Genomic DNA, 14,164 nt, shown 5'->3' on the forward strand with positions numbered 1-14,164 from the left:
AGAAATGTATAGCATTAAGTTAAATGTTCTAGAAATGTACAGCATTAAGTTAAATGTTCTAGAAATGTATTGCATTATATTAAATGTTTCAGAGTTATATAGTTTAATGTTAAATATTGTAGAGATGTATAACATAATCTTAAATTATATATATATATATATATATATATATATATATATATATATATATATATATATATATATATATATATATATATATATATATATATATATATATATATATAAGAAACGATAAGAAAAAGGAATGAAGTAAGATCTTAGGTTCGTACAATCTATTCATGTCGATTCTAATCCCTTACAGGTTATGTTAATATTTTCAACACTTGATTAAATACGATAAATATAAATGTACATCCAAAACCTGCACAAATTCTTCATAACAAATTCGTATGGTATTGCAGATGCTGACCATGGTTTTACATAGGGAATTAAGATGACTGGGACAACTTCCATGTCACAGGACAACAAAAGACTCAGTCAATTAGGTATACCATTAAGTGGTGAGGAGGAACCAGAAACTCACCACACAGGACGTAGTTGTTGCTGTCAGGTAGAAGATCGCAACATGGGTAGTTGTATCGATAATTCTCTGGGTTCCCGTGTGGGAAGACATTATCAGTGTCACTGTCAGTTGAATACCGAGCAGCACGAGAAAACAAGCCTCTATGAAGATAGCAACGCAAAAAGCGACACGATTTCAAAATTTGTTAAAACAGGAGAGAAATACAAATATCTCAAGAGATTTAGAAAATTAAAATGCTTTTATATTTCTTTACTATTCTCATTTGCATTGAACATTGGACTAATAACAACAGCTGCGTGTCTGGGAATACAAATTGGAAAAAGTACGTTGCATGAAGTGGACAAGTGTCCCCTCCAACAGTTACCAAGCGAAGCTTTAAAAGACGCTGTGTGCATACCATGTGACTATTTAGGATCGACGTTGAAAGCCGAAGACACCTTGTTTAATTTCATTTCAACTTGTGGATATAGATTTTGCTGTGTGAGAAATGCCAGATTCCAGAAGTTTTTGCTGCTCGTACGTTTCTCTCTATCACCTCTCTTTATGTTGGTCTCTGTCTGTATGTCTGTCTGTCTGTCTGTGTCTCTGTCTCTCTTATGTTGAGGTCGTGGGTTCGATCCCCGGCCGAGTCATATCAAAGACTTACAAAAATGGTACTAACAGCTGCTTTGCTTATCCCTCAGCATTAAGAGATTAGTGTTAGGACTGGTCGGCCCGGTGTCAGGATAATGTGACGGGTGGACATCAAGCTACATGTCTGCGGCATGATGCCCCAGTGCTAGACATCATTATAAACTGTCACAATGCAGACGTTGTAGCGATATGACTGAAAAACTGTTAAAGCTACATTAAAAAATCCAAATCACACACACACACACACACACACACACACAGAGTCTCTCTTATGTAATGAATTAACAGAATTAGCAGTCAATATTTTCATAATAGATGTAAAACATGCATACAATGTATAAATACGAGGTTCTTGTGTTTATTTGTTTTGCTTCCATTCTTAAAAGCAAATGTGCGATTCTTGCATCATGAATTTAATTACAATTATATGTCAAGTCACGCACCTCAGCTAGACTACCAATCTTAATGACCTTGTAAAACCAAAGTTATATATGTTTAAGTTAGATGCTCGGGCTGCAGTGATTTATCGCAATTTCAATCCGGGAACCTATACATGATTTAGCTCGCATAAAAATACTAGCTAAATGGGGATATTGTGAGCCAACCGCCTGAGTCGATGTCCTTTCCTTCCTTCCTTCCATCAGTCTGTATGTCCTTTACTGTTTTCTTTTAAAACCTATCAACAGTAGAAATGAAATCAATTTTGATACATACTGAATCACATGGTATGGGGAATATTATCTTTGCCACCCTACTCACCACACACATATCTCGTGGAGGAGTTTGTCATCTCGCTCTCTCTCTCTCTCTCTCTCTCTCTCTCTCTCTCTCTCTCTCATTATATATATATCCTTTGTTTCGATAAATCTCCAACATTGACGATGATCCTTAATTCATATTTTATGACGTTCTTAATCTGATGAAGATAATCCCATTATTACAAACCATTGTACCCGGTGAAAAAAATTATCACGACTGACATCAAGCATAATATAGTCACATCTATTTTTGAAAGGGTAAAGTTAACATGTTTTCAGTCGAAAAGTTAATCTTCTGTAGTGTGACGAAGGAGACATGTTCTACGGCAGGATGTATGTAATGTGATAAAGGTGACATGATCCCTGGCAGGATTTATGTAATGTCATAAGATACATGTTCTACGGCAGTCTTAATGTAATGTGATGAAAGAAAAGACGGAAAAATATTATCATTTTAATTAAAAGTATATTAAAATTATATTTTCTTAACACTGCAGACAACTTATATTGATTCAAACTCTGAAGAAGAAAAAAATCTACCAACAACTAGCAAGTTACAAATCAAAGTTAGAAGTGTAACGTCCTTTAAACGATCTTAGTTGTATGCAACGTATATACAGTGTTGCGAGATATAATTGAGATTAACTTAGTTTTCTTATCCGATGAATCATTTTTGATGCCGTTATTCATCTACTAGAATTAAATAAATGAATCAGCTAATTTTGAATTTATATTAAGGATGTTCCCGAGGTACTCAATTGCTTAACACAGCGTGGGTGAAAGAAAACATCGCAATATAGTTGATCAGATCCCAGGATTAAAGGTTTCATAGACCATACAAAAGAGTCCTCACTCTTCACACATTAAAAGCATTCTTCTAGCAACAAAATATTTGTAAGGAAAAGATGAAACTTAAATTTAAACTCACCCGCCCTTTCGAATTCGCGGACTCAAAATTAAAATAAAATGAGAATCTTAGAACTTTCATTGTTCTCTGAACTGAGGTTATTCTATCGGGAAGATGAATTGTAATGATGTGCCGAAACTTTAACTATGATATATTTTAACTGACGTTCGAGTTTAGATTTCTTGATCTGCAAGTGACGAGAAAACTGCCTTAGTTTTATACTGCACACCAATTATGCAAAATTCGTAGTATAGTCTGAAATTAGCAGTACACTGTATGAAGTCATGTTCATTCTTAAAGCATTGTTATATATCTATTATTATACAGTGTGTCAAAATTAGCCCTATTGATATAATATTAGAGTCGTATCCGATTATTTCAAATTATTGTGTGTTCAGAATGAGCTCAATTGTATATATTCTCCATTGTAATCTTCCTGAATGTTGCGTTGTACTTATTTTTGGACAAAGATCAAATTCACATACTGACGCACTGTTGTTTGCAAACTAACCCATAGTTTCACAGACGGTAGTTTCCACCTGGATCAATCACGTTATTTTCAGTAAACGTAACACTTTGTTAACCAGTGTTTAGAATGAAATTTAATTTTCGCATTACCTTGCAAGGTAAAGGTAATCAAGGTTACAACACCTGACTTTTAACACCTAATTCTCCAGTCAGCTTAGCTGTGAAAGGGTATTTGTGTCTCCGTGTGTGCTTGGGGTGGGGTGGGGTGGGTGGACTAGAAGTTCACCATCGGTGAGCGTTTAATCCCATCTAGGTCAAGTTTCAATAAGTGAACAATAAATAAAGTTTCTCTGAGGAAAATGTGATTTTATTCCACAAGGCATACTCCCCTCCTCCTCCTCCTCCTAATACTACTACAACTATACCCAGAGAAATAAAATAACATAAATGAAAATCGAAAGAGGAAAGTCCCCGGGGGCAGTGAGAGAATTGCGTAGGTGGCATGGGTATCTTGAACGCTACAAATTCAAGAAGAAAATTATGTGAAGATTGGTCTCACCGATCTCAAACAACCTCACTTTGTATGAACACAATGTTCAACACATACGAAACATAGATGTTAAAAACGTTAAAATTAAAATAAAAAACGTAAAAAACGCATTTTTTCTCAATGAATAAAAAACGAAGAAAAAAACGTTCCAATAGTTTTAGGCAACACAAAAATAAATATTTTACTTATTTACACGCTACATACCAGTTTTAAAGTTTCAGTGATACAAATGTATACACGCCTGCCCTACACTACCAGATATCAGCTCTATGTTGTAGCATGTTTACGTAAAGTATCGTAGGCTAGCATTATAGATTCATTATTGATCGATATTAGTTATCTAGAGTATGACAGAGGACCGCCTGTATGGCCGATGATAAAAAAAATTGGAAGTACCGAATATAAAAAACGCAAAAAAAATAAAAAACGTAAAAAAACGTTTTTATCATCTATGATACGAAAAAGATCTATGTGAGAGCTAAGACGATATCGCAAAGTCGCCATCGTACCACTCAACTGGTCAGTATTGTGCGTTGATAAATACTTAATAGTCATCGCTACTATAACAGATTTGCTTAAATATGTTCAAGTCGATAGAGCTGTCCAAACAAGAATTATGGCTAATTATTTATAGGATTTACTAAAACAAGTCCAAAAATTTCTGTATTTCTGAAAATATATTATGGTATAAGTGTTTACACAATAAGTGTACATTATGAATGGTTTTGCGGGAATTTTCATTACGGTTTTACCTGATTGTGTAAGTCATCGATAAAGTTCTGTCTAATGAAGTAATTGTTATATATATATATATATATATATATATATATATATATATATATATATATATATATACACACACACACACCAGACAGAACGGAAAGTGCTATCCCTGGATTCTATAAAAGAATGCATGATAATAGTAGGTATAATTAATATTAATACAAATAATGCTATCTTACAGGTTAGATAATTTTTAATTCGTACTCTACGCAGTTTCGAAACTCCGGTCCGCGGGTAAACGGCACCCATCGCCTTATATATTTATTTGTATATTTACAATTCTCTATAATTAATTCTATATACCTTGATTTCATTCATAGGAATCCAGAATGACTGTGTAGATCAATGAGAATTAATTACTAGGTCGTCATGAGAGTGTGTCTGCTACACACGAGTGCATACAACACCGGTTAAGTGGCATCATTTTTTGGTGATGTGTGATTAGTCGTGAGGGAATATGGGCTCGTGTGTGCAGGCAAGGCGATGGGTGCCGTTTACCTACGGACCTGGTTTCGAATCTTCGTAGAGTACGAATTGGTTGGCTGGGATAATGAAATGTTTCTTTATTCCAACTATACCTTTCAGCTTCATAAAAACATGAGCAGTGGTATTCTAACAGGTTAATTTCTAAACAGCACGTCTACAAAGCAACCACATGCGCAAGAAGGGCACATCATATGTTCAAGTCCTACATTTTTTCTTTATTAAATCCCTCAAATATTCAGAAAATCTGCTGCTTTTTATACGGGGTGGGGTGGGGTGTGTGATGAAATTTAACCCGCTTTTTATAAAATGGTGATGGTAATTAAATTTGCACCCGCTTTTTATACAATAGAGGCTAAGATTGAATTTTCACCCGTAAGATTTAATGATGTATGTAGTAAATGGCGACGTTATTTATTCATGCATCTATTTGTAATTTATTATACTATATAATATATAAGATTAGGTGACCGCTCCCGTACCCTAAGCGGTTATAGCGTCCGCCTCAGATGCGAGAGCTCGTGGGTTCGAACCCAGTCTGGGTCATATCAAAGAATTTTACATATGGTATTAACATCTGTCTCGCTCGCTAGGCGCTCAGCTCAGATTAGAGTTAGGACTGGTCGACCTCGTGTCAAGATAATGTGGCTAGGTGAGACATCATGCTACGTGTCTACGGCATAATGCCCCATTGGTAGACATCACTGTAAACTGCCACACTGCAGACATCGTAGCGATATGACTCAATATTTTTGAACCCTATGTTAAAAATCCAAATATCTCTCTCTCTCTCTCTCTCTCTCTCTCTCTCTCACACACACACACACACACACACACACACACACGGTAAGATAATGTAGCTTTCATAGGAATATCCTTAACCTGTGGTATGTAAGATTTCTGAGCAATCAGTTATTGAGAAAAAATCCTGTATTAAGATTGATATCTAGTACAAGTACATATGTGCAAGTTTTAGTTTTGTCTCAGTAATCTAATATAGGTGTCTGTTTGGAAGGTGTATTGTGCGTATTTGATGTCATATGCATATTTTATGAATTGCAAAAGAATCTATTTCTCTCTGCTTATGTCAGTATAAATGGTCTTGGACTGGCTGTGTTTTTTATCAGCATATGTATGTATGTATGTATGTATGTATGTATGTATGTATGTATGTGTGTGTGCGTGCGTGCGTGCGTGCGTGCGTGCGTATGTATGTATGTATCTTTTCTAATTTATTAAACACATAAAGCATATGTTTTTCGGAATTTTTCCTATAATCCTGTAATATTAACCATTTTGGCTTGATATTTTTTTATCAAATATATACAATTTGGAGAAAATATTCTACTGACATCGTCCTATGAATGCAGAATTTCATGATATACCCACAATAATACAGTCCAGTATTGCAAGTAACTTGATTTTTCATTTTATTCCAGTTGTGTGATGACATCTATCCATGATACACAAATATATTGCTTCTTTTACAGGTGTTATCAGACGGATACACAAAAGAAGGTAATGTACGCTTCCAGGTGCACTTTTAATACTTACGCAAAATATTAATTATGAAGCATGAAATATGAAAATAGAAGAACATATTTGTGACTGAATATGATAATAAAAAAACAACTTAAATACAGGTTGTATAATTTTATTTTGTAAATAATCAATTTACAATTTATGACACGGAAGCAAATTAAGCAGAAGGTCTGAAAAATAGTAACTTTTTCTATTGGCACATAAGCAAATTCTCTGTAAAATATATGTACAGGTTTATATAATATTCAAGAGAAAAAGCAAATAATGAATTACTGCAACAAGCAAAGTCCTTAGCTTCAAGTAAAGTGCGTGCATTTCACGACGAAACATTTTAAACATATGTAAGATGATAATGATGATGATGACGATTATTATTATTATTATTATTATTATTATTTGAAAATTACAGCCGCATCTAAGCGCCTCACTTCAGAGAACTATGCAGACGTGTATGAAACCCTGGAAACCTGGCGTTCCAGGGACATAGCAGCTCACCTGTATGCAAATGTGACGTCATTGCCAGGTGAGAATAGTATAGTCTGAATATACCTCCCCATTTGTTTGTAACCCCAAATCGATTTCAATAACGGAAATCTTTATTGTGATAAAAAGTGTACAGAACTTAGTCAATTCATTCATTGATTTATAATTTCTAACCTGACTGTGACCAAAATGGCCCTAACATGGCATCCTCTGCGCCGTTCATGCTTAACAGACTTCCCATAGAAACACGGCGCCATATTGCGTACACCATGAACGAGTCTCTTTTCCTCGGATAACCTTGTGACGTAGTTCATCCTATTCGGTAACTGCTGGATGATTCCATAAATTACCATAATGTTCAGAGTTTTGAGTAATATCTCTTTGCACACATGAACACAGAAATTACACCGCTTGTAAAATCCACGTGAAAGGCAAATTTGTAGTTATTCTTTTCCTTTGCTTGATTCGAAATTGTAAATATCGGAAGCAGACGACTTAGTATTTTCCTTCTATGTACATACACGTGTAGTCTTCCATGCAGCTCATCGTTGAAAATGGACTTGTCCAGGAACTGGAAATGACTGGCGAGCATTGTCGTCTTTTACACTGAAACTTTCCGCTTTTAGTGAAACGCGCAGACGATAACCGTGTAATGCCCACCCCCACATCCGGGCATAATCAGCTTGAAATTATAAATCAATAAATGAACTGAGTAAGTTCCGTGCATCTTTTATCTCATTTGTGCTTTTCGTTTCTTAAATCGGTAGAGGGGTACAAACAAACGAAGAGGTATATAAAGACTATATAATCAATCAGATTTACTGACGTAGGATTGGGTAAACGCACACAAGGGTCATAGCGTATAGGTAGGAGCGATATTTTGCCGAATTTCTATCAAACACTTCTCACATAAACACATTTAACTGAATGTTTTTTAAATCATTTATGTGCAAATTAAGTTGCTAAAATCGTATTGGTGGACTGCCACACGTCTATACTTTCAATGATATGAGCACCCTTAGAGTTAAAGACATTTCCATTTCATATCATTACGCACACACTTTCTTACTTAGGTATACTGTATCATTCACACACACACACACACACACACACACACACATTCGCTCTAGGTTTCTTGCACATGAAAGCACAGTTATACACATCATACAATGTGGGGGGAGGAGATAAAAATTTCATTTTATTTTTTAAGACTGCAAAAGTCTTCGAATCTTTGTTCTACCTATACGCGGGCAAAACAAACATACCGGCAACATTTAGTATTAATCAAATGTTGATACCGTAGTAACAGATACTGTTATTTTTTCGACTTTTGATTGAGCATGATAATAGTCTTTACGATTTATGTATACTTTAACGTTTTTGCATTTCTAGTATTTTCTGAGTTGCCCTCCTTTTTCTGCCTTTCTTCTTCTTCTTCTTCTTCTTCTTCTTATTATTATTATTATTATTATTATTATTATTATTATTTTATTTTTTATATTATTGTTATTATTATTATTATTATTATTAGAAAAGCTTACCTGGCAGACAGATGTTGGTTTTGGCTCGGCCTTCCTTAGCGGTATAACATTGACCCAAGAATCAAGACTAATGGTTCCACGTGCTGGATATTACTTTATCTACTCAGCAGTGACCTTCACATGTCAACATAGTTTAAAGCCACGCCTGCATTTGATCAACAGACAACACAAAGAGCGTCCAAAAGCTGGAGTTCAGCAGTTACTGTTGAGCAAGAGTAGTGAATGTGGACCTGATGGATCCTACACTAGCTTCTTGAGCGGAGTCCTCGAACTGAAACGCCATGATGAAATATCAGTCAGTTTGACAAATGATTCTCTCTCAAGCGTATATACATCATCGCTTTCCAATTTCTTCGGTGTTTATGTAATATAGGTTTCATAATTGCTCTAGAAATATGCACTCATCTACCTACCTATCTAACCTCCTGCCCACCTACCTACCTACATGTACGTTCATAAATGAGTTTGTCATAGTTTTGCGTTGTGGCGTGTAGACGAATGTCGTGGATATTTTTCTTTTTTAACATGAGGTTTCATTTCCAATTCATTCTCTTTTCTTGGATTGAACCTCTTACTTCTACTACTACTGCTACTATGGTTATTATCATTATCATTATTACTATTACTATTATTATTATTATTATTTACTTATTATTATTATTATTATTATTATCATTATTATATACTTTGTTCCATTATTTAATATCGCAAAAGATTGCTAAAAAGAAACATTTTTTAAGGGTTTATTTCGAATCAATGCTGGAGAGGGTAATACTTTTTAATTAATATAAATGGAGAATAGAAGCAGCATTTGAACATATTTAGTACAACAGTTTTTGAGTTATCGTAAGATTTTCATGTTTTGTTCAATATTGTTGTGACTAACGCTTGTTCTCAATGCCTTGTTTGCAACATTTGTGTCTTGAATATGCAAAACTATCAGAGAAAATGTTAGAATGGACTGTCTTGTTGTTTGAAAAGAGAGCCTACTTATCAACAATTTTTACATATTTCTATCCCTTTTCTTGCGTGCATGCTGACACGTATTTGCTAATTTGCATTTTTTGTCATTAAATTAAGCAAACATTGCTAAATCATTTGATATCACGCATTTAGTACTCATCCATCATCATCTCATCTCTCTAATTTAACACATTATAACACATGGACATAAGCACCATATATTTTTGTAACAAACGATCGACGCGGGAAGATGTATAATAATTATGAACCTTTTATAGAAGCAAAACAATGAACACAACAAAGAACAAAACAAAGAACAAAATAAACAACAGTTTGAACAATAGTCTTTATAATACTTTCAAGCACACATACAAAGTCAAAGTCTGTTGTGTCCTCATCAAGATATGACTTTTCATTTAAATAGTTTTGCCATAAATTTGATTTAAAAGATAATTTTTAGAGCTGGCACCAGAACAAAGCAAGGGATAGATGTATCCCAAACGTTCTTGTTTCATTCCGGTTGCCTTGTTTTCTACTGTGGACAAGTTTTAAGACGAAAAGCATGATAATACAACTTTTTGCTCATTGTGAATCTCTGTGTACTTTTATTTTATGTTGGTCGATTCATTTGGCCAAACATGACGAGGAATTGAAATCAAGATTGCAGCGTCATTCATGATCAAAGATAAATACGCGGTTACTGTATTATGCCATTTCGATGTTGTTTGAATTTTCACGCAGTTCTAATGTTTTGCAATGTACTATTATTTGGGCATGAATATTGAAAGAGAATGAAAAAATTTAAGTACCCTTATTCGGCACACATTCTATCGTAATAAATTTGATGGATATGACAGTGCATTAGCTACCGGCTCTTATATGGATAAATTGGAATACTTTTCAGTGAAAATCATTTTTATTCGTGCAAAGGCGTCAAATTAAAAGACATAAAACACTCTTCCAATACAAGAAAGTGTAGCGATGAAGTTTATGCTGGCAGATGTTTTCTAACAATCATTTTACTGTGTCACTTAAAATCTTGTCAACAGTTTATAAGGCCAGAAAATGACCAAAGCATTTTATATTATTTTGAAATAACAAAGAACGATATTGTGTTGTATACTGTTGGAGCTCATCTCTCTTTTCAGTCACTAACGTTGTTAGAGTACATCATATCGTTATCTGTTTTAACCAAATGTCTGTTTCAGAATGTGTTGTGTAGCAAGAATACGCCACATGAATGAATAATGCGTGTATGTAGTAGGTGGCGTAGAAAATGGCAAAACAAAGTAAGATCCCTCTTTAAAGCATTGTATGACGTCATTTATCATTATATAATATTAAGATAATTTTTTTTATTTGTTGTGTGCGAATATAACTATTTTTAATCATGTAATGCAAATCTGATATAAACAGTAAAATGTTGTAGTATGGCCGGTGACCTTTAAAGTAGAACGCTGGTATTCTATTCCATATTTGATTCATCTCGTGCATCAAGGTCCGCATAGATGAAAGTATAAAAACCCATTTTCATTTGTTAAGATCTGCCAATATGACTAGTTGTTACATTAATTATGTTTAATTATAATTCATACATTTCACTTACGTAATGTCAGTTTTACGAATTATTTTGCCCAAATGATTGACGTATTTTTGAAATCTCTGTCACATACATGCATAATAAATAAGAGGTAGTTTCATGATCAATTAAAAAAGAAAATGTTTTTGTCCGAGTAAACGATTGCGTCCATAGAAGGTATTTGTCCTGGTAGTTTAAGCACCTCCGAAGAATGTGTTACTATTTATCTTTGCAAACCTCTATTTAATCCCTATTATTTAAGCTTGCCAAGCCATGTATGGTATTACTTTAATCAGAGGCAACATGTTTGCTATTTGAACGGATCATAAAACGTGCTTACTTTCTTCCACAAAAGTAAAATTATTTTAAGTAACAAAAACCAATTTACATTTACTACTCTATAAATATTTGATTTGTAAAATTTTAATAAATGACGGGGCTTTGATGATGTTCAAAATGCAGTATGATGCATAATAATTTAAATGTTTCTCAACTCAATAATTAATGGTGCAATAAAGTCATACAAATGGAACGCATATATTGTGTTTGCAGTCGATTTCACTGTATTGAATGTTTTTGATGTATGTTTATATATGTTACATAACTGGAATATGTTGTCGTATTTGTTTACGTTGCACCAGACGAACTATGTCTATTATTCAGTTTGCTTATTTTTGTTTGTGAACATTTATTCCCCATACTTTTATTTGCTTTTGTTTTCTTTTGTAGAATTTTACGCCTTTTGTTTCTTTTATATATCACCCATTTTTGATAAAGATTATCATCATATTAAAACAATTAATCATTAAGGTCAAAGGACCACATGACACTTTTGAAAGTTAGTAAAGTTACTAATATATACTGAATGGATTTTAATCAGTACCGAACATACACAATTGATCCTGTGTAGAATACAAGCAATCGTTTGAATATGATCGACTAACCAAACATTACATTAGTAACTTGTATAATACAAGTAATCATTTGAATATGATCGACTAACCAAACATTACATTAGTAACTTGTAAAATACAAGCAATCGTTTGAATATAATCGACTAACCAAACATTACATTATTAACTTGCAGAGTACAAGCAATCGTTTGAATATGATCGACTAACCAAACATTACATTAGTAACTTGATAAAGATAATTCTTATCATGCATCCGTTTATGTTATATAATAATTTACGTCTTTAAAATTTAATTTATTCAATTTTAGCCACTAATATTAGATATTCATTATTAATAGAATATGTAATTGAAATGCGTGTAATACGTATTTACAACTATACATAGTGTTGATCTGAAATATTTTGCAACATTTGTGCGTTTTATTTAAATTAAAACTGGCAGCTCATAAAATAGTTTTTCTCCTCAGTTGATCTTGTATGATAATATTGCATCATTAAACTATAACCATGGGTCCCTTTCTCCGTTAATGGTGCTTGATTGCTGATTCAACGAATACATGCTTTGTAAACATGCAATGTATTTTTTATTTTGATTTTATTTGACATTTGTACTAATGTCAAAACACAAGACTTATAGTATAAAACAGAGATGGTTTTTACTTTTATGCACTATTCATACAAATAGTGTAATAAAGAATATTACATAAGAAAGAATTTAATTAACGTATTTGTTGTTTCCTTCTTTTAGCTAGAAATTTATTTTACGTACTAAATCGAATTTGGAACTACAGAAGTGAACATCGTTTGGTTTGTTATCTTTGCACTGTGATGCTTTCATTTTATTCTTTCCGGAAAGGAAAGGGTTAGAGGTTGGGCGTGGGCACTGGAAGAAAAGGCATTGCCAAGGGTTGTGTTTTCAAAAGACATGAGTCATGGTCCATAATGGATTTACCTGAGCATTTGTTTTCTACCAAGAAATAAAGAAAGAGAGAAAGGAATATATTTAAATAAGTGCGTAGTTTCATCTTGTGCGCTCGCATATGTATGCGTGAGGAGTCAAACAAGCAGATAGAAAACCACATTGAGAGTGAAAAAAATATAAAATTAGTGTATATTTTATCTTTATGATCAAGTGTCTATATGTGCTTACACATCAACAGTTTGAGGTTTTATTGTGTTGCTTGTTCCCACCAACGTCGAGGTGACTGTAGTAAATAGACGTGTATTCTCTCATACAGTCATTGTCGTAAAGCCTTCGGAAAATAAGAAATGCGTGATGCCAGATATAATCCTAATGTTGGTATATAAACGAGATTCCCTATTTAACGTAAGTACTGTATACAAAAGTTAGCCATTAAAACCTCTCAAAGATGATGTATAAACAAGTCACATCCTAGGACCTCTTAAAATCGAAAGATACTTGTGTCATCCAACACTTATTCATGCGTTTGCGTGATCGATTTATATGGTATACAACTGATTAACGAGGACGAACAATCAATGATATTTAGATACTTCCTTTGAAATGACAGGTTTGATTTGATTTAAAGATAGATCGAAAACTTTTGGATGTTATCTGTTTATGAATCTTTAACTCTTAGGTCAATGATGCAAAAGGGAATCTATGTTCTAAAACATGATTTTCTTTCCCTAATACTTACCCAGAAATTACGACGATGTCTGCAATATTGGCACCTCGAAGAGATATACTATTATGGGGGAATGAAATGCCATCGTAAGTTCATACTTTATCATTACAACTCTATTCAGAAATATTCATAAATGTTTCAGAGCCCGTATAGGCATATGCAAGGTTGACTGAACTAATGTAGTTGTAAATCAGGCATGATGGAACTTGAGAAAACTAATGGAACTGGTATGCCATTTTATGTCACAAACCCTTTTTGTCTATATTCTGCAATATTTCTTTTGACGTATACATAAGAGCTAGGGTTTATTTAATATTTTGACTACATATCCTTTAATCAAAATTTACCTTTTCCTCATGATCACCAG

General features: G+C 33.5%; 1 protein-coding gene across 2 annotated transcripts in view; it reads left to right on the forward strand.

The window, feature by feature from the left end:
* LOC149782828 (uncharacterized) overlaps window positions 1-12,867 on the forward strand; it is a 48,007-nt gene extending 35,140 nt beyond the window's left edge. For both annotated transcript variants that reach the window (XM_089934353.1, XM_089934352.1), the window contains exons 2-5: window positions 423-1,060; window positions 6,617-6,644; window positions 7,078-7,191; window positions 8,683-12,867. In XM_089934353.1, coding sequence (XP_089790479.1) covers window positions 455-1,060; window positions 6,617-6,644; window positions 7,078-7,191; window positions 8,683-9,065 — 1,131 coding nt within the window. In that variant the 5' untranslated portion in view covers window positions 423-454 and the 3' untranslated portion in view covers window positions 9,066-12,867. The remainder of the gene's footprint in view (window positions 1-422; window positions 1,061-6,616; window positions 6,645-7,077; window positions 7,192-8,682) is intronic.
* The last annotated feature ends 1,297 nt before the right edge of the window (window positions 12,868-14,164 follow it).

This window comes from Sinohyriopsis cumingii, chromosome 15 (assembly GCF_028554795.1).
Source record: "Sinohyriopsis cumingii isolate HCF-2022 chromosome 15, ASM2855479v2, whole genome shotgun sequence".
Taxonomy (NCBI): domain Eukaryota; kingdom Metazoa; phylum Mollusca; class Bivalvia; order Unionida; family Unionidae; genus Sinohyriopsis; species Sinohyriopsis cumingii.